Consider the following 27,953-nt stretch of genomic DNA (forward strand, 5'->3'; position numbering starts at 1 on the left):
CCTTATGTCGTAGGCTATAAGTCCGTCTTGCTTTTACAAAGAATTATAAGTGAATACTTTCGTTTGAAATATTAAGTTATAAATTTAGTTAAAGGATTATTAATCTAAGAAAATTTTATCCTTTTAATAGTTTTCTTAAGGTAATCTTCAATCTGTTTGCTCAGATTAACTAGCATTCAGTTGTTACGCAGTTATCAGTATTGTTACAATATTACGATATTTCGTAGAGATTTTTATGAATAGTACATTCTTCTTACTTCTCAAGTTTTTTAGTTGTACTATATAAAAGGAACTTTTTATTTTGAAATTAATTGTTCCTGTCAGTTATTTTCCTTAGTCAGAAATTAAAGGAAGTTAATTTTCTCTTAATGTTTATACGAATCGATGTAGTGCACGATTCTATTTATCGTTGTTTCCGTAGTGGAATACTAAGGTCGTTTTTATATTAAGTGTAAATGTTCCAAATAATACGAGTGATGATTCATCTCTAATTGGAATTCCTTAGTTTAAGGGTTTATTTTATTTTATAAATGTTTTACCTACTAAGGTGATATTTAATATTTTGTTACATTTATATGGGATTCGGTACTTTTGTATTCCCATTCAAGCAAATGTCCAGTAACAGAATTATCAGTCTCTCCCTACGGAGTTCGTTTCCTTTGAGAGAGTGTATTCTTTGGTTTTCAGGTAATTATGAAACTATCTTTGTGCCAAAGAGTAAAGTGCTAATTTTTTAGTGATAAATTGTGCAGTGCATTTTTTTTTAGTGAAGAGTGCTTCTATTCGGACCTGTCGTTATCCTAGCCTTAGACCTCTGTCGAGCTCCCGGACCCAGGGGAGAAGTCAAGTCAAACGGCGAAAGGAATCGAGAGGGTAACCAGGCGTTACAGTCTTTTAATACCCGAACTGAAGTCCTCTCGAGCGTTTTCTGTCGATCACCAGAACGCTCATCCTCGCTATAGATAAAGCGAGGTATTAGTGTTTTCAAAGGCGCTAATCTGAAAACAAAATTAGATTTGTTCTGCGTGTGTTACGTTTCATGCGGCGCAGACGCAGTGCCGCCACCCCACCTGATGGGTGTCGTCTCTCGACAGTGGCAAGCGCTATGGTTCGACGCAGTTAATGCTGAATACGTTTCGCCTAAGGTTGATCCTTGATCTTTGTAGTTAGGCATGAAACAGCATCTATCTTCGTTTATGCAGTCTTTTCAGCCTGCCGTTAACAGTGCGGTTGGATGTCTCGATTCCGGTCTTTGACACGGTCGCACAGGCGTCGTGTCTTTAACGGTGAGGTCTTGTTGTCGCACAGGCGGCCTACCAACCACAATGTTCAATGGTGGGGGAAATTGGATGCTTTACTTCGATTACCTGCTCAACGCAAACCTACTGCTCATAGCACCTAGTATCAGTCTATACAGACGCGCCGACGTTTGCCAGGCAGCAGAGCCGGTGTAGCGTCATCGAAACGGTGCGGCAACGGAAACGGAACGTCGACGGAATGGAGCGAAGCGCCACGTCAGTGTGGACGCTTTCAGTGTCAGTATGGATACTTCAACTTCAGTATGGACACTTCAGCGCCAGTGTGGACGCTTTAGCGGCTGTGTGGACGCTTCAGCGCTAGTGTGGGCGCTTCAGCATCTGTGTGGACCCTTCAGCGTCCAGGTGGACGCTTCGCTACCTATGACAATAGACTTTGATGTCTACCTGACCATGAACGTCTAGTGTTAAGTTATTGTTGCTCCAGGTGCTATATTAAGAAATAAATCTTAACTAGAAAGATTTTATATTCTCGGACCAAGGCCGGCTCTAACTCTTGGTTGTGAGAACTAGAATTAAAACCTCTTAAGTATTGATGTCTGAATTCAGAATCATAAGGAGTGGATTCCTAAGAATCAAGACTTCTCTTCCTAGGATAGAGATTGTAAAAGGAAGGGAATAACTTAAAGAAACTCATGAGAATTTTTCTAAAAGTTTCCCTCATATTTTTTACCTGCTGCTCCTCGTTCCGACTTCAGTTTTCGCTAGTTGAGTTGATGGTGTCTCTAGTTATTTTATTTTATTATTATTACAAGCCAGCTATAACCCTAGTTGGGAAAGCAAGATGCTTTAACCCAAAGGGCTCCTTTAGGGAACGTTGGCCTAGTAAATTAATGGTAAAATAATTTGATAAATTAACATTAAATCATTCTCAGGAAAATAACGAATCTTACTATAGAGATTGATACAGCGCTTGCAGCTGCAACAACAGAAAGGGCATTAAGGCCTTTTATGAGAATAGAACGTAAAAGTATATATCCCACCACGGGCAGATCTTTTATGATTTAAGGTATTATGCTTTTAAACTGCTCTTGTTAGTGACTCATAAACATAGCGCAGTGCTCTGGAGGAGGTGTTTGTTCGTGTTCACCTTGCCCCTAGTCCTTTATCTCTTCCTTATGTTCCAACCGTGTTCACCTTGCCCCTAGTCCTATATCTCTTCCTTATGTTCCAACCCTTGGGAGAAGGAAGGTCGGTAGGCTGAGGTTCTTCGCGGACCTTGTGCATTAAACGTCTGTTCCGCCGAGCGATATTGTTGATGCAGTCCAAGACGTTCTTTCTCCACTTTGGAATGACGAAGTTGGAATGTCTTGAAGCGATCAGTTCGTCATCGCTATGGTATCATGGATCTTGTAACTGTTTTCTGCATATTAGAATGCAGTTCCCTGACGAGAATGACTCTCTACGTTTTCCCTGTCTTCCAGACTAGGAAGTTACTCGTCATGTATGCACGCGAATAGAATTTTCCTTCGCAACTAACATGTTTGATGCTTAAACAGGAAGCAATCGAGTGTATTTTTTCTTCCACGATAGAAGCAGAAGTCAGACAAGTCACCTACAATCCTAGCTCTTCCTCTGGATTCTGACTCATTTTCAGGGAGGAAAGGCTTTGCCCTCATCGAAGGTCGCAAAACCTAGACTTGGTAGTTACCAATCAATTTGTCCTAGACCTTTCAGGAGTCGAATGTTTTCTTATCCTGCAGTATCTAATGTTCGCCGGAAGTTTTTTCTTTTCGGAAGAAGGCGACGTGTTGGCACCAGAATCGTGTAAGACAGTTCTTCGGGGGAAAAGGTGCTCTGTCTGCTTCTGTTCACACTTCTTTCCCTCCCCCAATTTGGGGAAAGCTCTATTACTTTCTTCTAAGGTCTAGCGACTACTGTTGACGGTATCTCACAGCATTGGATACGTTCAGTTCGCGCACAAGGCGCGCTTGAAATGTCATAGGGACTCTCCCAGGTCGCTCTCGGGACTACGGTTGATGTTCTCTCCCGGCCTTCGCCCATGCTTGGGTTGGCGCACTCGCTACCCCGCGAGTGTAGCTTTGGTCTGAGCTAAAAGAGGTCTATTTCATCTGTGTTTAGCGTTTACGATTCTCGGGGGGAGAAAATTTTCTCCTAAAGAGTCTAAGGACTACCAGAGATCAAAGAAATGGTTTTCCGACCAGTGTCAGAAGGTATAGTTCTCCTATGCTTAGTAATGCTTCCTCGCAGAGATATGCTCGTGTTACGAGAAACGTTAGAGCGGGTGCTTGTAGAAGTCTGGTCTCTCTCATACGGCAGACGTCACGCAGACTCAGACGCCAGTCTGGTTGTATGTTGGACGCTGACAGCCTAAGTTGATCCTTTCAACGAGTTGTCCCATTTTCGCGGTCTGCGGGACGCGTGACTCTCACTCATGCGGACGCATCCTACATGGGACAACTCTCGGCAATCAGTTCCGTCTTTCTGTCAATGACCGGTCGAGATGCTGTCTCCTCCACGCAGCACGCTGTAGATTTACAGCAAGTGGGGCTCACACACAGCGCTGTTTCCACACGACAAGGTGAACGCCTACGGCACGCTGACACCTTACGGGAATGCAAGCACATGCGACATTATGGTCGCATGCTAGACGCATACAGTCAAATCTTTCTCACAGCAGTATAAACAGACTATTGTCTCTCCTTCGCGTCTATCTGGCTTCGCAGCTAACGCTCCCTTGTGTCAAGCTTTGGCTTTAAGTTTGTTGAACACTCGCTGATTACACACGATCAGGTCTTAACCTCACAGCATGAGGTTCACGTTGTTGATGCTTCTTTTCAACAAGCCTAGCTTTAATATCGTTTTCTTGCGACCGATATGGACAAGTTTTGGGAGGCGGTTCTAGATCCCTCTTCTCTCTCACGGCATGTTGGGTGTAGGCAGCATGCTGGAACCATTCTGGACTCATGCTGGGACCATGCTGGGTGCATGCTGGAAGCATGTCTTTAGTCCTTTTCCCCGTGTCAGGATCACAAACTTTTTATGTTAAACCTTCAAGCTTTAGGCCTAGCTGCCTCCAGTATTTCGGAAAACCCCTAAGATCTACAGGGTTGTTTGAAGGAGACAGCGGAGGCTTTCGCTTGTACAAAGGACATTTGCTTCAAGGTTTTCCAACCCAATTAGAGTGTTTTATGGAGTGGTGTAGAGCTAGAGCCGGCTCTTCATTAGGTAACTCTAACACAAGTGGTATATTTTTTCTTAGACCTTAGAAGAAAACACATTTTCTTTCCTCCTCGGCCATCAAAGGGTACAGGAGTATGCGGGCATCTGTCCTCAGACGCAGAAGATTGGATCTATCAAATAGAGACCTTATAGGTCTTCTCAGATCATTTGAGAGGACTTGGAGGCATCAGCAAGATGCGCCAGCCTGAAATTTAGGGTTCGTTTCTGGAGTTTCGCGGTAGTGACAGATCCGACCCTTTACATTTGGTTTCTTTTTAAGGCCTAACTTTGGAGACTTTCTGAGTAAGTCTACCATAGTTGAGAGTCAGTGAAGTTCACTCTTTTAGCAAGAACACGGACTTCACATTGGTTAAGCCATAGGTACCTTGCAACCTGGATTCTTGCTCATTAACAAACATCTTTCTCATCCATAGGCTAAATCTTTCGGGATCATTATTCTCTCGAATTTGGTTTGGGATGGGCTGAGAAGAGTTTTTTTGCCCGATTAAAACGATGAATTTTTATTGGGACAAGAACAAAGAAGTTAAGAGTCTATTCCTAACTCTTGGGTGCATGGTCAAGAAGCCTGCACTATCCATGTCTAAAACATTCTATCATCTCGTAAGGATCTTGATTACAAAGGTTCTTCCGCACGGTTGGGTGACAGATCGTAAGATGCTGTAAAAGTAAAGACTCACGAAGTTAGAGCTGTAGAAACTTCTGTAACTTAAACTAAACTGTTCTCTGCAAAGCATCGCATATACAGCCTTATGAAGCGGTAATCCTGTATTCGCCTTGCATTACTTTTTCCGTGTCCAGTCTTTTATGAAGACGTCTACGTTTTGGGATCACTTGCAACAACGAGTGCAGTAGTAGGTGAAACATTCTCCACTACATTTCCCTAAATTCCTAGTACCCCTGTTCTTCTTTTGGAACTGATATATATATTTTTATGATTGTATGTGAAGATTGCTCGGCAATCTTCCGCAATCTTTGACCTAGTCAGTTGGTCATTTTGTTCCTAGAGAGTGCCCGGAACAAGGGTATTAGTTGAGGTCCTGTCATGTTATAGGTGTTTGTACCGTTTGACAGCTCCTAGAGATCATCAGCCCCGAGTGGATCACTGGATCTCCTAAGGATAGCAGACAAAGTGAGGCAGAGCATTGCTGTCAGCTTCTTTATCAGGTTAGAACCGCTTAAGTTGTTTATGTAACTCTCAAGTGAATTTCCAATTATACGGCTGTCTCTGACCCACCACCAATGGGTGTCAATCAGCCATTATATAACCAGCAGGTAAGTTTTATATTTAAAAATGATATTTTCATAATAAGATAAATTTTTGAATATACTTACCCACTGGTTATATAAGTTTTAGACCCACCCTCCTCCCCTCTAGAGACCATGGGGCATGGAAAATCTGAATTGGTTGGGTATAGTTCTACCTGTGGTACCGCGAGGGTGCTGGGGTACACCTGGCATATCTGCGCTAGGTGCGCAAGAGATTTTGAATTTCCTGCCGAGGCGTCCAGGGACTTGGCTATTATATAACCAGCGGGTAAGTATATTCAAAAATATATTTTATTATGAAAATATGATTTCTGTACATTTTGTTTTTGTTATTCTTGTTCATTTTGTTTTTAAGTATAATGTATCTCTTTTTATATATATATATATATATATATATATATATATATATTTAATTCGTATTCTGTCTGGAGACATTTAGCGAAATCCGGGACCAGTATATCCTAGATTTCGTCAATGTCGTCTACTGTATTGCAATATTCGTGGTCTTCATGCAAATATTCAAGACCTTACAGTTGGGTCTAGACAGTATGATATTTTTTTGTTCTCAGAAACTTTGGTTTCTAATATGAGGCACTTGTGTGAGCTCCTTATGACTGGTTTTAAGAAGCCAAATAATGTTGAAACGCGATGCCATCCTTAGGGCCAGGGGAATGAGGGTGTATATTAGGACTAAGTACCCTGCTTCTCTCAATTCCTGCTATGATTGTAGATTTCATGAGATTCAGGTATTAAAAGTTTGTGGTAGGCATGACAACTTCTATTTGTGTTCGATCTACCGGAATCCAGACATGGATGATTCTATCTTTGATTGTCTTCTTACCATTATGGCTAAGATACTAAAAGATGATAGAAAGGCCTCTTTTGTCTCTGTTGGTGATTTCAATGCTCAACATAGTTAGTGATTAAATTCTGTTTCTCCTACCAATCGCCATGGCTTAAGAGCTTTAGACTTTGCCTCTGAATCAGGCTGTGAGCAAATCATAAGAGGAGCTACTCACAGGTCTGGTAACTGCTTGGACCTTGTATACACTGACTTCCCTTGCGTTATTACCAGTAAGGTTGGTTCTCCACTTGGGACATCTGATCATGCCTTGATTTCATTAGAAGGGAAGACTGAGCAGCCTGTCCCTGATGTATCATACTCATGTAAGATTTATATGAAATCTCAAGCAGATTGGAACAGGATTTTGCATGATCTTTTGGGCTTGAATTGGTCATAATTGTATAGTAGTGTTGATCCTGAAGTCCCTTTGAATGAGAACCTAATTGATAGGCGTATCCCTTCTCGTGTGCTAACGTACTGAGTGAAAGACAAACCATGGTTCAATGATGATTGCAGACGTGCTTATTTTGAGAAGCAAGAAGCGTATCATCTTTGGAATGGTGACAGATCAGATCTGACCTGGAATAACTATACTCAGCTCTACATTGAGATCTTCTTAGACAGTTTCATCCTGATTGTATTACTAGACATGCAGTTAATTCTAGTAGCCAGGCCTTCTCAATCGTGAGGCTCAATACTACACAGTATTCTAGAAGTTTCATTCCAGCTGTGACCTAGATGTGGAATGTTCTTCCTAATCTGGTAGTTGAATCAGTGGAACTTTAAAAGTTCAAACTTGCAGCAAACTTTTTTTTATGTTGAACAGGCTGACATAAGTTTTCATAGTTTATATAGGAAATATCTGTTTTGTTGTTGTAGCTGTTTCTTAGATATTTTATTTTAATTGGTCATTACTTCTTATATTGTTTATTTGTTTCCCTATTCCCTTTCCTCACTGGGATATTTTTCCCGGTTGGAGCCCTTGGGCTTATAGCATCTTGCTTTTCCAACTAGGGTTGTAGCTTAGTTAGTAATAATAATAATAATAATAATAATAATAATAATAATAATAATAATTTAGGTGTAAACATAATATTACAGGAATGCCATTTTGACACAGGTGTTGAAAGTCATAAATGTAATATCACAAAGTCAGTACTGATTAGACTGCAGTACAGTAAACATGATATCCTGTGGGTAATACTCAACATGTTAATGGGTGCAACTCGCAACCTCTGGTTTTAATTTTTGAAATTCAGATTATTGCTTTTTTGTTTAGGAGAATGTCTATATTTAATTTTTAAATAGCTTTTAATGAAAACTTTTTTATTGTTAAAAAGTCCCTTTTAAATATTTTCTCGCATCTGGCCCCTTACTCAACTCTTTTATAACTGGGTAGCTATTCCTATTTATGTTAGTATCCCTTGTATAGTAACACCACTGTTTTCTATGATTTTCTGAGGAAGAGATCATCAGATTTCTTATTTTCTCTATGGTACCATAAGTACATGTTTACGTCTTTCTAATCTATGTTCTTCGTATTTCGTTGTGTGCTGATTTATATATATATATACAATTATTCTGGAAGATTCATAAAGTGTCAGACGATAATTAAATATACCAAAAGCATAACGGTTATCAAAAAAAATATGCAAACAAGAATATATGATGCTAACCACGCCTTGGAATGTGAGCACATATTGTACATGCATTGTACCGTATACATTCCTGGATTTGACGAAAAGGTCTTACCACTGCTTATTAGATAACCCTAAGATATAATTATTATGTCTTTATGATCCACAGTGATGAGGAAAATTACCATTAAAAGCCCAAACTTATAGATACTAAAGTGTTTCAAAGAAGTATACTTTGAAGCTTGATTTCTCAAAACCTGATATTTTGTAGTAAAATTGCCACTCCAGGTTTTTAATATTGACCATATTTTGTCATTCAAATATGAAAAGATAAGGAATTTTATTGGCTGCACTTAGTGCATTCACTTTTAACAAAAACAAAAATTTTCATGTGAAAAATAGTGCCTTTGAATGTGACTTCTAAACATTGATTAAATATACACAAAAATGCTAATATTTCTAATGTACATCTTTTAGAGCATAAAATATCCTTTCAATAGGTTTTTAAATGAAATAAGCTGATCTGAAACACAAAAGTAGAAGGGATGAAGTAATTCTAAAATAATATAGTTTTAATGGGGCTGAGTTACGTCCCTTAAGTTCTGATTGAGAATTTAACTAAGCTTGGCATATGCTGTTACCAAAACCGTGGTTTTATCTAATATTCTTTGATAATGATCAGTAGTCAAAAGAGTACATAATAGTAACTGGATAATCCTGATATTAAGCTGAAATGTTTTATATATGTTGTCTTACCAAAAGGGTTAGTTCATAAGCTCCATAATCTCATCTTGTTACTGTCAAAATGTCACACAGGTGCAGTAGAGCGTGGCTTTCTGTTTATCACTGTTGGAATTATGAATGAAAATGCAATTTCCTTCCACATTATATAGTTTAAGCAAATAGGATTAGGTGAATGTATTTGAAGTTTATTCCAGCCCCTATAACAATGGTTATATTTGATTGTCTCACCTATTTTTCATAATTTCTTTATTTTACATATTTCACTTGCTTATTCACCTACTCTAAACATATTTTTTATATGATTAAAAATAGGTGGGGTCTATTGAAATATATGGTTTAGATTTAATCTTTATATGCCATAAATGTAGTAGTTTGGGAAGTTGACACATCATTACATTATTGGTAATATCTCTTTGAAGTTGTTACAGGGAAAAAAATCTTTGCAGCTAAGAAAGGGATTTTGACGAAGGAAAAATCTATTTCTGGGGAGAGACCTGTGGCGCCCGGTGAAAAGAGAGTCCTTCTTATATATCTTTTCTGATAAAACCTTCCAATTATACCAGAGAAAGAAAAAAGCATGGAATGCTGAGGTTACTACCCTCGCGCGAGCACCTTTTGGGTGTCGTGTATAAAGCAAAGGCGCGTGAAAACCACTATTCACAGGTTGTCTTCCATTTAGTTAATTCCTTCGTCAAAGGGATGGGCCGATACAAAAGTCCTAGCCAACCACCAGCGCCACTACGCGAGCGCCATCTGAACAACATCCTTCTGTAATGATCATGACGGCTTGGAAAGGAAAGGGTGGGATCGTGTAAAATAAAGGGGAAGGGTTTCACCGGGCGCCACAGGTCTCTCCCCAGAAATAGATTTTTCCTTCGTCAAAATCCCTTTTCTGGGTCGACCTGTGGCGCCGGGTGAAAATGTACCAGAGAATGCCTTCCAAGCCCAACAATAACAACTAATTTAATGAGGGGAGAGAAACAACACCATGTAAAGAAAATCATAAATAATTAAGGTAAACAAACATGATAACAGGGAAGCCTCCGAGTATCAGAGGAAACATGCTACAAAACTGACATGGCTAAGAATATCCCAACCCTATAACAACGGTAATCAATAATAGTTACAAACATAACCTAATATGTAATAAACTTAGGGCTAACGAACCACCAAGGAAGCGGCATCGTGGTGCGAGTGGCGGGTAGGAGGGAGAAGAAAAGAGATGGATGAAAGGAAGAACAAAAGATCACTGGGGAGAGATAAGGCTCCCAGCTGCAACTGTTGGGTATTTAAGAGCCTGTAAGTTCATTAGATAGTGGCGTTTGAAGACCATAGGAGATTCCCAACCCGTGAACTTTATAAGGTCATCAAAGTCCATCTTCTGGGGGAAATGATCCCGGATTGGCTTGTTAAATGAAGTATAGGATCTATAGCCTAATACCACGTATGGGAATGGTACCTCCTTGTTCTCTGATAAACAAGGGGCCAGACGATCGGGTAGCAGTCGTGGCTAAAAAGGCCCTGAGAGTGGTGACCGGACATAGAGAAGTATCTTGGAGAAGAGGAATAACTTTCCAAGGGGACCACCTATTTGGGGGTTAACGGCCGAATCATATTGGCGAATTGTCGAGTCCCTTTTGTCTGATTCGATGAAGAAATCGTTTTCCGGTTCAATGTTCGCGTCTCTACGAGCTGCCAACTTCCTGTAGTCTACAAAGTTAGGGTTTTGGCCATCCTTGAGTAATCTGACACAGTGAGTTTGGAATACTCGGGTCAGTTTGAGGAACGGGATCCGGATGGGACGGAGTTTCCACTCGAGGAGGAGAGGAAACCAACTGTTCTTGGGCAGTGAGGTGGTACTAAAACCACTGCGCCCCGGAAGGAGCGCAGTCGGTGTAAAACTTTTTAGAAGATTCACTGGGAGAGATAGGGAAATCTTCCTCTAATGGTTCCAATCCCGGGGTAATGCGTCCATGGCATGAGCCCGAGGGTCCAGGATTGGGGTCACATAACAAGGAAGTTTGTGATTGAACTGAGATGTGAATAGATCTACCTGGATGCCTGGAACGAGCCTGAGTATCCACCGGAATGAAATTCTGACTCCAGGGGACTCGTCCTGGATAGTGAGCCCGTTCTCACATCCTGATAATAAGAGGAGGCCTGAATAACTCGTGAACGTATAAAAACGGAGAACGGGAAAATCACCTCCCTTACTCGAGCTAAAAAACGAGCACCCTATGCTCTCACTCTCAAGGTTACATAACTAAAGCTAACATCACACAATAATATAAGGAAAGTAAAAAACTGATTGCTTTTATTTTATTTTTATTTTTTCCTTTATCTTTTTCATTTTTAGTCATTGTAATAACCAAGAACGAAGAATAACGACAACGTAACCAATAAATAAGGATATAGTCTAAATCGAGCCTTCCTGGGGCGAGTACAAACTAACAGACTAAATCGCTAAACGTTTAAATCGCTATTCGCCCAATACCATTGTTGGCACTATAATATCCAAATGTTTGTATATTTGTAATTTACCTAATGTCTGTTAATGACATAAGGATAAATAACTTAAAGCAATCTGCCGACCTGCGAGGGTCGGGGAAGCAGTGACATGCCCTTAAAATAAATATAAACACCAGCCTTAGCGAAAGACAAGGCAAATATAAGTGTTAAGTGTATGGGCGACCTCCGGTGAAGCCGGACCCCGGTGAAGCCGGAGCGTAATGAGATGTCCTGAATAATGCCGCCTTAGCCAAAGGCAAGGTAAATGTAAGTGTGAAGTGTATGGGCGACCTCCGGTGACGCCGGAGGATAATGAGATACCCTGAATAATTCAATTGTGGCTAATAATTCAATTGTGAAGATATAAAAGCCAAGCCGCAGCTAAAGGCTAAGGCTTAGATCATAGCAAAGCGTATTTACAAACTCCGGTGAGGCCGGAGGGAGAAGAAAGGTCCTGAATAATTATTGTGAATAAAAACACAATTGTAATAACAATGGCTATTGTGGATATGGCCGTGGCCTGAGACCGCAGTAAGGGCCACCGGAGGGTCGTATCTAAACAATATGAAGCCCGTCCCATGTAGTAAACAATATATAAATATAACAATAGAACGAAAGTCATTGAGAATCCCTCAAGCCGGAGTAGAACTCAAGGCGGAGTGGAAAACGTTCATAAACTACTCCCGAGCCGTAACGGGGAGAGGACGAAACACGGACCAAAATAACGCTAACAATTGAAAAGTCACGAAAAATAAATAACTCGTAAGTTATCATCCACCCCGAGGGGGAGAGGTGAGGGAGGGAGAACCCGTTGAACGCACAAAACGGAAAACGGGAAATCCGCTCAACCACCAGAGCTAAGAAAGAAAACGAGAGAAAGGGGTAACTCGTGACTGTGAACAGAAAACGGGGACCCCAAGCTCTCGCTCTCTTAAACACAAAAACAGGACTAAAAAACACACAACACTATTAAAAACGTATAAAATAAACCTGTACATCCATAAAACACTACGAGCGAAGAATAGCAACTGCTAAAACTTAAAATAAATAGCACAGTCGAGTGACGAACGCCTCGGAGGGGCGGGTACTAAACAAATACAAAGCTAAATCGCTATCTCGTTCGTAGGCTGGACTTACTAGCAACAAGTACCATGAGCATAAATACACAAAAAAATAAAAATAATAACGGTTCTAAAGGCATAAGGCCAGGGACTTAACCAAGAACCTAAGTGACAGAGTACTAAACGGGCAGACAAAGATGAATTCCCAAACAAGTGAACAAACAATGGCCGCCATGAAAGGCCAGACGGGAATAATAAAACACTATACTGGATATAAAACAAAAGCCCGGTACAATAAAACACTGTCAAAACTAACTATGGTACTTAACATTGGAATGTGTGAAGATGGAGCTTCGGACATGATAAAAAAGACCGAGAGCACAACAAAACAATTCAACACTTTGTATTCCAAAAAGAAGGATGTAGTTCAGATGGCGCTCGCGTCGTGGCGCTGGTGGTTGGCTAGGACCTTTGTATCGGCCCATCCCTTTGACGAAGGAATTAACTAAATGGAAGACAACCTGTGAATAGTGGTTTTCACGCGCCTTTGCTTTATACACGACACCCAAAAGGTGCTCGCGCGAGGGTAGTAACCTCAGCATTCCATGCTTTTTTCTTTCTCTGGTATAATTGGAAGGTTTTATCAGAAAAGATATATAAGAAGGACTCTCTTTTCACCCGGCGCCACAGGTCGACCCAGAAATAGAATTATTAAGGAGCTTTAAAATCATCATTTAAATCTTAATTACAAAACATGAAAACTTGATTGTTATGAGGAGTCTTCTATTTCATTGGAGGCAGGGTCCACTTCAATTAGTGTCATATTTGCCGTTGGTTCTTCTGTCATATCTACTATTGCATCAGAGTCGACAGTGAGAGGTACATCATCCTCAGGGCTAGTTGTGGTAGCCACTTTCGCTTCATTGGAGCCCTGGTCATCACTTGGTGATATGTTGTAGATTACTTGAGAGTAAAAGAAGCTTCCATTGTTATTCTTTCTGACTGTTTGTTTTATCTCATATCCTGTCCCATTTAGGAATACAGTTTCATCTGTGGAGTTTTCAAAGCTCTTGGCGATTTCATCAAAGTCAGGCCAGTCGAAGAGATCAGGAAAACCAGGTATGGTAGGAAATTCAGGTAGGCTAGGGATAGTAGGAAATTCAGGTAGGCTAGGGATAGTAGGAAATTCAGGTAGGCTAGGGATAGTAGGAAATTCAGGCAGCTCTGGGATAGTAGGAAATTCAGGCAGGTGAGAGAACTTTGGAGGCTTAGGGAACTGGGGCATACTAGGAAATTTAGGAAATGTGAGAAATTCACTGCTGAATGGCCGACTGAAACGCGAAGAAAACAGCCCTCCTCCAAAGAAGCCTTTGAAAGCATTGTCATCTGAGATGTTATCATGGTTTGAATTCGAAGTATCCTTGGTGAATTCACTGGGAAGCATATCTGAAAATAGATTTTTATGGTAAATTGAAAGACCAAGAAAACTAAACTTAACACTACAAAATAAAAGAAAGTAGATGATCAGTCAGAGAAGTAATGAAATAAAACTATACATAAAATGATTTTGTTATATTTTCTCATGTTCTTCTGTAGTAATAGTCTGAGTGAGGCCCCAAAAGAAAGTAGTTTAAAAATTATGGTCTAGTTGGTCAAATATTGCTGTAAACTGCATAAGACTATAATATATATACAATATATATACACACACACATATATATATATATATATATATATATATATATATATATATTATATATGTATATATATACATATATACATATATATATATATATATATATGTATATATATATATATATATATATATATATATATATATATATATATGTATATGTGTGTGTGTGTGTATATAAACATTAATGAGGAATGCCTTAACAAATTCAGATTGGCAGATGACATAGTTTTGTTTAGTGGATCATGAGAGGAATTGCAATAGATGATAGAAGATTTGAATAGAGAAAGCAGAAATGTAGGACTGAAAATGAATATGAGTAAAACTAAGATAATGTTCAATGAATATATAGAGACAACAAATAATGGTTATGGATTAACCTCTAGACTCTAGAGATTGTTAATGAATCAACATTCCTAGGACAGACAGTAAGTGTTTCTCCAGGACATTATTATTATTATTATTATTATTATTATTATTATTATTATTATTACTTGCTAAGCTATAACCCTAGTTGGAAAAGCAGGATGCTATAAGCCCAGGGGCCCCAACAGGGAAAATAGCCCAGTGAGGAAAGAAAATAAGGAAAAATAAAATATTTTAAGAACAGTAACATTAAAATATATATTTCCTATATAAACTATAAAAACTTAACAAAACAAGAGAAGAGAAATAAGATAGAATAGTGTGCCCGAGTGTACCCTCAAACAAGAGAACTCTAACCCAAGACAGTGGAAGACCCTGGTACAGAGGTTAGGCACTACCCAAGACTAGAAAACAATGGTTTGATTTTGGAGTTTCCTTTTCCTAGAAAAGCTGCTTACCGTAGCTAAAGAGTCTCTTCTACGCTTACCAAGAGGAAAGTAGCCACTAAACAATAACAATGCAGTAGTTAACCCCTTGGGTGAAGAATTGTTTGGTAATCTTTGAAGAATTGTTTGGTAATCTAAGTGTTTTCATGTGTACAAGGACAGAGGAGACTATGTAAAGAATAGGCCAGACTATTCGGTGTATCTGTAGGCAAAGGGAAAGTGAACCGTAACCGGAGAGAAGGATCCAATGTAGTACCATCTGGCCCGTCAAAGGACCCCATAACTCTCTAGCGGTAGTATCTCAATGGGTGGTTGGTGCTTTGTCCAGCCTACTACCGAAATTAGAAGGGTAAGGATGCTATGGAGATATTTTGGTAAACAAAATCAAATTATGAAAAGTAGAATGTCACTTTCTCTTAAAAGGCAAGTATTTTATCAGATGGTCCATCTAGCATTAACTTATGCATCAGAAACTTGGAGCCTCAAAAAATCTTTAGAACATAAACTAGTTAAAACTCAAAGAGCAGTGGAAAGAATAATGATGGAATTAACTTAAAATGACAGAAATAAAGAGCTTCATGGATACAAGAGCAAACTAAAGTAGAAGATATTGTAACAACATGGAAGACAAGGAAATGCACATGGCAGGACATATAATAAGAATGACTGATAATAAATGGACAAGAAGAATAGCAAAAGGGGTCCTAGAGAGTGAAAACAAAGCAAGGCAAGAAAGAGAAGATTATGGATTGATGCGCTAAGAAAATTTGTGAGCATAGACTGTCAGAGAAAGACCATAAACAGACCCATTTAGACGTACATGTGTGAGGCCTTTCTCCTGCATTGGACTAGCAACTATGATGATGACAGTGTATAATAATAATAAACGGATTTTGAGCGAAGCGAAAAATCTATTTTTAGGTGAGATAGCCATGGCGTCCTGATGGAAGGTTCCTTTTTGGTAGCTTCCTTGGGTATGTGTCTACTAAATATTCCCAGAGAATTTAACCACAGGTTATCACAGAATTCTAACTTCTGGAGCGAGTATCCTAAAGGTTTCCCATTTAAGACATCGTATATCAACAGGGGACGCATGTATTAACGCGCCACATAGCTATCTACACCCCAAACAGAGTTAACACTTCGGTGTGTAGGGGCGGAGAATAGCTGGGGAGCCGTTCCACAGCTAATCTCGTTCGTGGCTACTTTTGGTACTCGAGACGTAAACAAACGGGCGCCATTGCTAAATGACGTCACGTCCGTCCTCATCCTGAAGCCAGTTGCTTGCCGATCGCCATGATACAGCAGAGCAGGGTGGGACCTGAAAAAACTGGACGAAGTAGCAGGGAGGGTCCATCAGGACGCCATGGCTATCTCACCCAAAAATAGATTTTTCGCTTCGCTCAAAATCCGTTTTTTGGGCTCAAGCCATGGCGTCCTGATGGAAGAATACCAGAGAATCTATGTATCGTGGTAGATTTTTCCCCTATTTGAGTAAGTGCCAAGGGCTTTGAACAGGGTAGCATAGTAATCTTAATAAAAGAACCGTAGGGAAGAGACCTTCCTGCCCCCCTGGCAGTGAAGTTCCCACGGGCCATGCCGAGATCAAAGTGGTTATCGAAGGGCTATTCACCTTGCTAGAAGAACCTGAAGAGCTTGGAGACAAGACTGAATGGTTGGCATTCATATAGGAACATCCTCAAGGGCATACGAGTGGTGGTTAGGCACTGTATGTAGAGGAGAATTGTCTCGTCTCTAAGGTATGAAGAGAGTAAGTATTCGTATTGGAATATTACCTTGCATAGGTGAATATATAATAAGGGCTGAGACCTTAGAATCTTCATTAACCATAAGAGGAAGGGGATAATAAAACTATGACAGACATGTATTTCATAGGATAAGTAGGAGCGGATTGAGACGCACAAGTAATAAAATAAGAATTTTATTTCACAATTGCAGAGAAATGGAATGAATTGCAATAATATGTAAAGTTAATTTTTTACAACAAATTATAATGTACATAGTAATAAAGACTTGCTCTTGAATCTGAAAGGGAATTTCAAATTTATTAGTAGGCACTCGTTCGCGAGGAACGTCAGTCTTTAAATAAAACACATCATGCTCTAGGCATGCGGCACTCGTGTGACGACTATGACATTTCACCTGGGATAAGAACAGTTTTAAGAAAAGCACTAAGTGTTTCCGACATCACTACGTATCACTCGAGGGTCAACATAGGCACCCGAAGAGTTAGAGTCCCAAGTAACTCACTGTTCTATGCAGAGTTGGGTGCAGGTTTCATAACACTACCTGCGGCTACCACAAAATGTTTGACTTCGTGCACTTGTTTCGCATAATGTTTGAAGAAAACACGCGAGGACTTCCAGCCTGTGAAACTCTTAAGGCTTTCGAAGTCCATACTCTGAAAGAAATTCAGAGACGATGCAACTTTTCTAGGATCGTGACCGGCGGGTGTACTGTCAGGATCCGCTCTGCGAATGAAGTAGGTGATTTTCGCTCTTAGTTGTTTCAGTGACAGGTCGCTGCCCGATGTTTCTCCTTTGAAGAGTTGGCCTCCACCAAAGTCTGAAGTTCTGCGAAGATAGACCTTGAGGCTCTCTACTGGGCATAGAGAGGCATCTTCCTTCAGGGGGCATATTCTCCAAGGGCCCCATCTTTTGGTGGGTAATTCGTTTTTGGCGAGAAACGTCGGATCCGGGAAGAGGGTAAGGTCTCCTGAGTCAGTAAACAGGATATGACCCTCTTCTCTTGATAATGCCACTATTTCGCTGACTCGGGCTCCTGAAGCAAGAGCAAAGAGAAATATAACTTTCTGAGTCAGATCCTTGAGAGGGCATGAATCATTATCCAAGTTGGAGGCGAAATGGAGCACCTTGTCCAAGGACCAGGAGATCGGTTTCGGTGGGGGTGCTGGGCGTAGACGAGCGCATGCTTTCGGCAGTTTATTGAAGATGTCGCTGGACAGATCAATTTGGAAGGCATACAACAGTGGTCTAGTCAAGGCCGATTTGCAAGTAGAAATCGTATTGGCTGCCAAGCCCTGTCCATGAAGGTGAATAAAGAAGGACATGCAAAAATCAATGGTGATTTCCGTAGGATTTTTTGCCTTGACGAATGAGACCCATTTTCTCCAAGATGATTCGTATTGCCGTCTTGTGGATTCGGTCTTGTATTCCTCGAGGAAGTCTAGACTTTTCTTCGAGATCCCAAACCTCTTCTTCGCGGCTAGGGAGAGAAAATCATGAGATGAAGGTCCTTGATTTTCGATGATGAAGCGAAGACAGTCGACTTCTGTACTTGCTGGGAGAGAACTGGGCCCGGGAGAGGGATCAGCGTGGGCTGCAGTTCCAGGACCAGGGGGTACCAGTTGCTCTGGGGCCACTTGGGAGCCACTAGGGCCGCTGTCCCTTTGAAGGTTCTCAGCTTGGAGAGGACTTTCAGCAGAAGGTTGGTGGGAGGGAACAGGTAGATCTTGGACCATCTGTTCCAGTCCAGAGACATGGCGTCCACTGCCTCTGCCTTGGGGTCCTCGTACGGGGCCACATATCGAGGAAGTTGATTGTTGTCGCTCGTTGCGAAGAGATCGATCTGAAGTTCCGGGACTTGGTGAGAGATGAAGGAGAATGATCTTGCGTCTAGAGACCATTCCGACTCTATCGGGCTTGTCCGAGATAGAGCGTCCGCCGTCACGTTGCGGAATCCTTGTAGGTGAACTGCAGATAGGTGCCACTTCTTCCTCTCTGCCAGACGGAAGATTGTTAGAAGCACCTGATTTATCTGGGGCGATCTTGAGCCTTGGCGATTGAGACATCGAACTACCACCGAGTTGTCTAGGGTTAGACGAATATGGATCTAGGGAGGCGGGGAGAGTTTCTTCAGTGTTAGAAGGACCGCCATGGCCTCCAAGATGTTGATGTGAAACGTCTTGAATAGTGGAGACCATGTGCCTTGAGCCTGTTTTTGGTGGGAGTGACCTCCCCAACCCTCCAGCGAAGCGTCCGTGTGGATGTTGAGTGATGGAGGTGGGTGTTGAAGAGGGATGGACCTTATCAGGGCCGTCGCTTCCGACCACGGCTTGAGGAGAAGTCGAAGTCTGTTTGGGAGCCGTCTCTTGAGGTCTCTTCGAGCGATGGATGCAGAACGTCTCCAGACTCCCGCGGCATCCTTTAGCTGTGCACGAAGCACTGGGTTTGTCACTGAGGCGAACTGTAGAGAGCCTAGAACTCGTTCCTGCTGGCGTCTTGAGATCCGTTTGGATTTCAGTAGTCGCTTGACAGACCCTGCTATTTCCTTCCTTTTCTTCTGGGGGATGGAAAGGCGGTGTGACTGAAGGTTCCACTGGATTCCTAACCATTGGAACTTCTGAGCTGGAGAGAGGCGAGATTTCTTCGCGTTTATCTTGAATCCCAGGTGTTCTAGGTACTGGGTGACTTTGCTGCAGGATTTTAAACAATCCTCGGGCGATGGAGCCCAGACTAGCCAATCGTCGAGGTAGGCCATCACCTGGACGTCTCGGAGGCGGAGCTGTTGTACTATGGCGTCCGCCAGCTTTGTGAAGATCCGAGGGGCCACGTTGAGGCCGAAGGGCATGGCCCTGAAGGCGTAGCTTTTCCTTTGGAGTCGAAATCCTAGGTAGGAGGAAGCGTGATGGTTCATTGGAACGTGCCAGTAGGCATCCGCCAGGTCTATGGAGACCGTGTAAGAACCTCGAGGCAGAAGGGTCCTTATCTGTTGAAGAGTCAGCATCTTGAACTTGTCGTTCGCTATGAACTTGTTGGGGGGGGGGGATAAGTCCAGAATGACTCTGAGTTTGTCGGAGTCTTTCTTGGGGACGCAAAACAGTCTCCCTTGGAACCTGGTGGACTTTACCCTCCTTATCACCTTATTGTTCAAGAGGTCTAGGACATATTCTTCCAGAAGGGGGGTTGATCGTTGGAAGAATTGCTGGAAGGTTGGGGGTGGTTGAGTCCAACTCCAGCCTAGACCTTTCTTGACGATGCTGTGTGCCCAGGGATCGAAGGTCCAACGATCCTGGAATTGGCGGAGTCTTCCTCCCACCGGAAGCACTTCATTGCTTCTGGTGTCCCGAGGGCTTACTGCCTTGGCCGCTAGCTCCCCTTCCTCCTCTGCCTCTGGAGGGACGGCGAGATGCGTCTCTGCTTGCACCCCTGTTTGAGCCTCTACCTTTGGGACGAAAGGTAGTTGTCTGTTGTTCGAAAGCAGGGGTGAAAACCGGTGACTGGGACAAAACCGGTTGGGTGACCAACTGAAAGGTCTGTTGTGGCTGAGCGGCCACTTGGGGAGTAGCGGGTCCCGGAAACTGCCGTCTCTGTTGACGTTGCTGGGGTTTTTGCTTGGAGGATTTCCTCTTAGGTTGAGGGCCATCGTCCTGAGAGGATTTCCTCATTTTTGACATGCCCCACTTGTTGAGAAGGTTCCTATTCTCAGTGGCAGCCTTGTCAGTGATCTCTTTCACAAGGTCGGAGGGAAAGAGGTGTTTACCCCAGATGTTGGAGGAAATCAGTCTCCGGGGTTCGTGTCTCACAGTGGCACTTGAAAACACGAATTCTCGACAGGCTCTCCGAGCCTTCATGAAGTTGTACAAGTCCTTTACCAGAGTCGCCATGTGCGATTTGGCGAGTACCATGTAGTGGTCAGGGACTCTGGTGTCACCAGCCATGACGTCAAGTTGTACTTGGAGGGACATGGATGCTGCGAGTCTTTCCTTCGTGTCTTGTTCCCGACGAAGGAGATGGTCATTGAGTTTTGGGAGGTCTTCGTTAAACTGACGTCCAGCTACGTCAGGATCTAGCTTTCCCACCACAAAGGTATGCTGGATATCCTTCCAGTGTCGAACGTCGGGGGGAGTCACCATGGAGAAGGGTCTGCACTCCTCCAGTGCAGGATAAGGTTTCCCTTCTTCCACTGCCTTGTGGCACGCAGCGAAGGCCTTTTCCGTGAAGGGAAGGACTGCGTCGTCGGGTGCGACGTAAGTAGGGTGCTTCTTGCTCAGGGCCGGAAGCTTAGAGCAGGTAAAACCCCTACTTTTGAACGCGTTGGCTAGCATAGCCTGAGCCTTCGGGAGATCGAACACTATCACCTCCTTGGGTTCGGTCTCTTCTTTAGAGGCAGGTTCAGAACGAAGCCGGACGTAACAGTCCGGGTAAGCCTCAAAGCTCAGGAAGAACTCCACTTCTTCCAGGGCAACCGTGCCGATCTTATCGCTGATAAAGATACTGCCTGTTGCGATAACCATATGCTCAGCATACCTCCAGGGGTTGGCATGTGAGCATGCAGGGAGGTCCTTAACCGAAATCCTCTTCAGTTCTTTGGATCCTCCCATGGACCTGATGAACTCGTGTGTCACCTGAAGCTTCTGTTCCATAAGGGCTTCTATCATACGGAACATCTCCTGGGCGGATGGGATGGGATCCGGGGTAGCGGAGGTAGACGGGAGAGACACTTCCGTCGGTGTAGGAGTAAGGGCGGGGATGGAAGGCGGAGCGACCTCCTGCTCCGACTCGGTGTAATCCACCTGGTCCTCTTCATCTTCCGTGCCTTGGGCCATGAGGGTCCTCTCCGTGTCTTCCGAAATATCCGACATACGTTCATCGTTTTCGGCATCCAGGCGACACTCGTGCATGGACTGGGCCATGACGACATTGGGTTCCACCGTGATCTGGACGGTGGGGATCTGATCCTTGGGGACCACAGAATCTGGGGAAGCCTTTGGGAACAATAAGGCCCTCATATCTTCAGTGGCAAGGTACGGTCCAGTGGCGTTCTTCTGGAAGCCACGCACCCACTTGCGTAGCTTATCCCGAGAAGCGTCCCTAATCTCCGCTGAGGGAGGGTTATTAAACGCATCGACCAGGCGATCCTGGCAGACCGTACAGTTCTGCGGGTCCCAGAACTTCAGATCCCCTTTCTTGTTGGCACAAGGGGCGTGGGTCCTACACGCCGTGTGTCCATAGAAGTGCGGGCGCTTCACTGCACAGAAGCTGTGGTCACACTTCAGTTGCTCCTCCTGTAAGAGAAAGAGAACATGAGTATGGGGGAGTCATAAGAATGACTCTTAAACTAAAGTTAAATATTAATCAATTAATTTTAACTTGACATTAGGTGTGATGCACAGAGGAGGGAGAAAGATACATGCTCCGTGTAACTCGGCCGGCTGGTTACCGTGACCATCACCCATAGACAATCTGCTGTGAACGAAGGCACAGGATAGAATACAGCATGGAATGCCCGTAGGGCAGTGTGAATTCTATTGGAAATTGTCAAGGGTATAAGGCTAGGACTGAGACCACTCAGACACTAGAATTGGGAACTAGAAGATCCCATAGGGTAACGGTTTCCGGCAACCAGCCGTGCTAGATGCACACAGCATGCTGGAAATCTGTGATATGCAAGAAGACAGCATGGTTACTAATAGAACGGTAAGATAATACCAATCCATTTACGTAATCAAGTCATCTGGTTGCGATGTAGGGCTATCAACATCAGATGATAGCTAGTAGAAGGGGGTGCAAGTCATCTTGACGCCTCCGGAGGTTACCGGCAGACCGCCGGCACGCCGGAGGCCGCTCCAGCAGAGTTTCTGGCATTAAGGAAGACAATATTTAGAAGTCAAGAGTAATACCAGGGTGGCGCCGCCGGCACAGCGGCGGCACGCCGGCAGGGAGCGGCGGTTCCGGCAGCCGGAGGTAGCCGGCTTGGTGACAGGGGCAAGGATGATTATAGCAGAATTGGAGTGCCGGCAGTGGATGCCGGCACTCCGAGGGCCGGCCGGTGGACGGACGACTGAGGCTATGAGGAAGGAGGGAAGGCCATCGGCTAGTCGCCGGTGGCAGGCGGAAATCCCCCGGCACGCGGGGGACTGGCGGCACAGAGGGTAGGGGTAAGTCACCAAGGTAGGAGGTGGGTATCACCGACAGTAGAGGCGGCAAGGGACCGGCACCCGGATAGAGAAAGAGACAGAAGGGGGGATGTAAGGGTACGGTCACGGACCCCAAGACATCCCACCTGAGTGAGTGTACCCATGACAGGGGCTAGCCCTATCACCCAGAAGCCGGGGCCGCAGAGGGCCGGGAGCTAAGGGAGCCCAAGGGAGGGCAGGGAACACTCAAAGGGGGGGAGAACCCCTATAGACAACGCATCTAGTGGCTAACCTCATAGGACACTATGAAGGGTATATGTACCAGAGCGGACTGTATACAGGAGCTTAAGGTAGCCCTACAACTCCACCCTAGGGAGGAGTTGTAGGACAGGGGACAGATGGGTAAGGACTAACCTAAGCATAGGCTAGGCCATACAAGAGATAGGTGGGGAGGGGAGAAGAGAAGAGTCTTCTGCGGAGGAGGTTCTGTACCAGAGCGGCCACCAAGGAAGGGAGGACACTCCCTAGCCTAAGGTAAGGCAGCCTGACTGAAAACGGTGCATGGGTATCGTTTCAGCAAGGAACAGAACTAACCTCTCCGAAACCTAACCTAGAGCAGGGATGTCACACCCTGAACTAGGAAGGACAGAAGACGTATCGCTATTGCAGGAAAGGTCGGAGACCTAGCCCCAGCAATAGAGGAAGGACTAGCCGTTCCTCATCCTCGGACGCAACCCTAAGGGGGCTCATTCCCTTAGGGAGGACAGAGAAGCGATATAGTACTCTGAGAAGAGCTTGACTCCCTTACATGGTAGGGGGGAGCAAGACTACACAGAGGGGGAGCCCTAAGGCAGGGGGTGAAGGAAGCATATAGGGGTCCTACTGGTAGGTTAGGTTAGAAAGATACACTATCTAACCTGTCCCCTATGTGGTCCCTGAAGGCGAAAACACTTGCATCACAGTCAATAGTACAGTGAACCCTCGCTACTTCGCGGTTCGACAATCGCGGATTCACCACTTCGCGGGTTTTTTCCATAACCCATATATATATACATATCGCGGATTTTCCGGAAAATTCTAAAATACCGTGAAATCTGAAGACAACCAAATACGATATTTTGTTACCTGTAATTCCATTAATACTGTAATTAGTAATATCTGCTCTTACTGATTGTTCATTGCATTACATATGATATATAATTCAGCACAGAAAGAAATAAAACACGAAAAGAGAATGTGATCATACGATAATACTGTACAGTACTGTACAGTATACAGTACAGTACGTAGTAAAATTAAATCGAACATGAAATGCAAATCAGATGCAGTCATACCATATTAGAATGGTGTAAGGCTGCTGATGGCTACTACTGTACAGTACTACAAATGTAATGGATGTGCTTCTTTTCCATGAATCTTTTGTATGTATACACGTACGTAGTACTGCATCCAATAATATTCTTTGTTGCAAAAATCACATTTCGAATAAGCGTACGAGAGAGAGAGATAGAGAGAGAGAGAGACACACACACATCCTACAGTACAACAAAAGCGTAAAATAGCGTACGTAAAGCTGTATTATTATTACAGTATTGTTATTATTATTATTATTGTTGTTGTTGTTAATAAAATTATTATTGTTATTATTATTATCATTATTATTATTATTATTACTGTATTACTGTACTGTACTGTATTATCATACGATAATTCAGTACTGTATACAGTACGTAGTAAAATTAAATCGAACATGAAACGCAAATCAGATGCAGTCATACAATATTAGAATGGTGTAAGGCTGCTGATGGCTACTACTGTACGTACAGTACTACAAATGTAATGGATGTGCTTCTTTTCCATGAATCTTTTGTATGTATACGTACGTAGTACAGTACTGCATCCAATAATATTCTTTGTTGCAAAAATCACATTTCGAATAAGCGTACGAGAGAGAGAGAGAGAGAGAGAGAGAGACACATACACACACATCCTACAAAAGAATAAAACACTGTAGCATACGTAAAGCTATTAAAAATTGTTATTATTATTGTTGTTGTTGTTAATGAAATTATGATTGTTATTATTATTATCATTATTATTATCATTATTACAGTACTGTACTGTATTATTATCATTATTTATTATTATTATTATTAATACGTACGTTCGGTATGCGCGGGGCATCTTGTATGAGTTGGTAACCTACGCATCATATACTGTAAGACGGGTTGTGATTGGTTCATGCGCTGATAGATGATGAATCAGAACTCAAGTTTTGTTATCTAGCCTGTGATTGGTGTTTTGCCATCATCTCCAACCCGCAGCATCTAGGTTCTCGCGGGCCCGGATCGTCCAATCTCTGTTCCCGCGTATCGCTGAGTAGACGTTCTTAAGTTTGTGAATCTGTGCTGTGTGCGACCTTTTTAAGTTGAACTTTTTGTCAAATCCTACTGTAATGGCTCCCAAGCGTTCTGCTTCTCTTAAGGCTGGTAGTGAGCCTAAACACCACCGAAAGATGATGACGATTGCTGAGAAGGTGACGCTTCTCGATATGTTAAAAGACAGTAGAAGTTACGCGGCCGCAGACCTCGAAGACCTGAGGAAATTGGCCAGTGAAGAAGACAGTGAAACACAGGAAGAGATCCAAGAAAATGTCGAAGAAACGGGCTTAACATTAGAACGGCTTGCCAAGCTCTGCAAGCTTGCGAATGAGGTGAAAGAAATGTCGCAAGAGTGGGACGAGGATATGGTTCGTTCTATACAATTCTGCAACAAGATCGATGAACGCATGACTCCCTACAGGATGCTCTTGCAAAAAAAGAAGCAGCGGCAGCAACTTCCGATCACAATGCCCTCGGAAGAAATTAAAGAAGTGTCTCAGGAAGAAGTTGAAGAGGTGTCCCAGGAAAAGATACCTCCGTCTGAAGAGACGTAAAATACTGTACTATCATTGGCTGCACAGTAGAAGACATCATCAGCTTCATCATCATCATTTCTACTGTGCAGCAAATTCATCGCCATCATCATTCAAGTTTTTCTTCAACTTCTTTCGTGGTGAGTACAGTAACAATCTTTATTTTTTACTTTAATATTCTTACATTCTAAAACTGTATTTGTGCCTGTTTTATAGTTTAGTACTGTACTGTACGTACTGTATGCATTAAGTTAAAGGGAAGGTTTTAAAAGTCTACATGTTGTAACCTATCATATTTTTTTTGTTTAAAATTTACATTTACGTACGTAAAACAATCTCTCTCTCTCTCTCTCTCTCTCTCTCTCTCTCTCTCTCTCTCTCTCTCTCTCTCTCTCTCTCTCTCTTTCTCTCTCTCTCTCTCTCTCTCTCTTGTAAATTGATTTTTTATGTTTAAAATTTACATTTACTGTACGTACGTAAAACAATCTCTCTCTCTCTCTCTCTCTCTCTCTCTCTCTCTCTCTCTCTCTCTCTCTCTCTCTCTCTCTCTCTCTCGTAAATTGTTTTCCTGCTTTGCTACGTACAATACTGTATGTGCTGTACAGTACTGTATGATTTTATATAGATACGGTAAATTATATTTGTAAGGTAACATATTTTGTAAATGCTTTTACTGTAAATACTGTACTGTATCATTATTTATCACTATCATCATGCGCGTTAAATGCCTTGTTTGTTCTGAGCGTGGTTGTTTACTGAGCGTACAGTAATTTATGACGCCGTCGTTTCAGGCGACGTCATAAAGAAAAACATTTCATTTGGAAGTCCTAAGAAAAATACGTAAACTAAAACATTGGTAATAAAAAAATCAACATACAGTACTGTATAATCAATATAATCGATGCAAAAACTAAACTATACATATATGTGTACACTAAATGAGTTTGTTTCTTCATTATGATCAGAGATGAACGTAAACAAAACATTGGTTGCCATTTTTTATCGTGCTTTTTAGGTGTTTAGGAAACGCATGATATAAAATCGCCTTTAATATTTGTGCCTGTTTTAGTTTAGGGTGCTGTAGTACATGCATTAAGTGTTCTGTACATTAAAGGGTGGTTTGTTAACAGTACTACGTACAAGGGAAGGTTTTAAAAGTCCGAATATACATGTTAAATAAATAGGTAAATATGATGTCACTACTTCGCGGAATTTCACCTATCGCGGCCGCGTCTGGAACCTATCTACCGCGATAAACGAGGGTTCACTGTATTGTAAAATAATGCCACTATCTTCATAAGTAACCTAGGACCACTGATAAAATCATGCATGAACACTGATATAGGCGCTCTGGCCTAGGGGCTATGCTAGCCAACTGGTATGGGGTCAGGTGATGACCGATAAACGAGCGTCAAAACACGATATAAAAGTTCCTAGCTATGAAGACTAAATAACTAATAGTATCGATTAGTTAATGAGACCGGAAAAGCTGTTGAGGCTATCTAAATAAGGCATGCAAAATCAACAGTGACGCCATGAAATGGCCGGTCCGGTGGAGGCATAGCTCTGCCACAAAACATCAAATATCTCGAAAAGTAAAAGTTACTTTACGGTCAGAGCTTATTTAAACAATACTGGAACCTTGTACTCAACTTTTCAGAAGAAGGCGAGGCCGAAGGTAGCGACATGACGAAGATGCAGGTTGATGAAAATGCGTAAGGGAAAATCCGTCTTAGCAAGACAAGCTACTAGAAGAAGGATGAGGACGGACGTGACGTCATTTAGCAATGGCGCCCGTTTGTTTACGTCTCGAGTACCAAAAGTAGCCACGAACGAGATTAGCTGTGGAACGGCTCCCAGCTATTCTCCGCCCCTACACACCGAAGTGTTAACTCTGTTTGGGGTGTAGATAGCTATGTGGCGCGTTAATACATGCGTCCCCTGTTGATATACGATGTCTTAAATGGGAAACCTTTAGGATACTCGCTCCAGAAGTTAGAATTCTGTGATAACCTGTGGTTAAATTCTCTGGGAATATTTAGTAGTGATATACC

The 27,953-nt window shown here is 42.6% G+C and overlaps 1 protein-coding gene across 1 annotated transcript in view; it reads right to left on the bottom strand.

Annotated features, from left to right (window-relative positions):
* Positions 1-9,347: 9,347 nt before the first annotated feature.
* The window catches only part of LOC137616270 (uncharacterized), a 33,284-nt gene continuing 14,678 nt past the window's right edge, over positions 9,348-27,953 (bottom strand). Inside the window, exon 2 of the mRNA XM_068345892.1 lies at positions 9,348-14,026. Coding sequence (XP_068201993.1) covers positions 13,350-14,026 — 677 coding nt within the window. The 3' untranslated portion in view covers positions 9,348-13,349. The remainder of the gene's footprint in view (positions 14,027-27,953) is intronic.

Source organism: Palaemon carinicauda, chromosome 22, assembly GCF_036898095.1.
Source record: "Palaemon carinicauda isolate YSFRI2023 chromosome 22, ASM3689809v2, whole genome shotgun sequence".
NCBI lineage: Eukaryota > Metazoa > Arthropoda > Malacostraca > Decapoda > Palaemonidae > Palaemon > Palaemon carinicauda.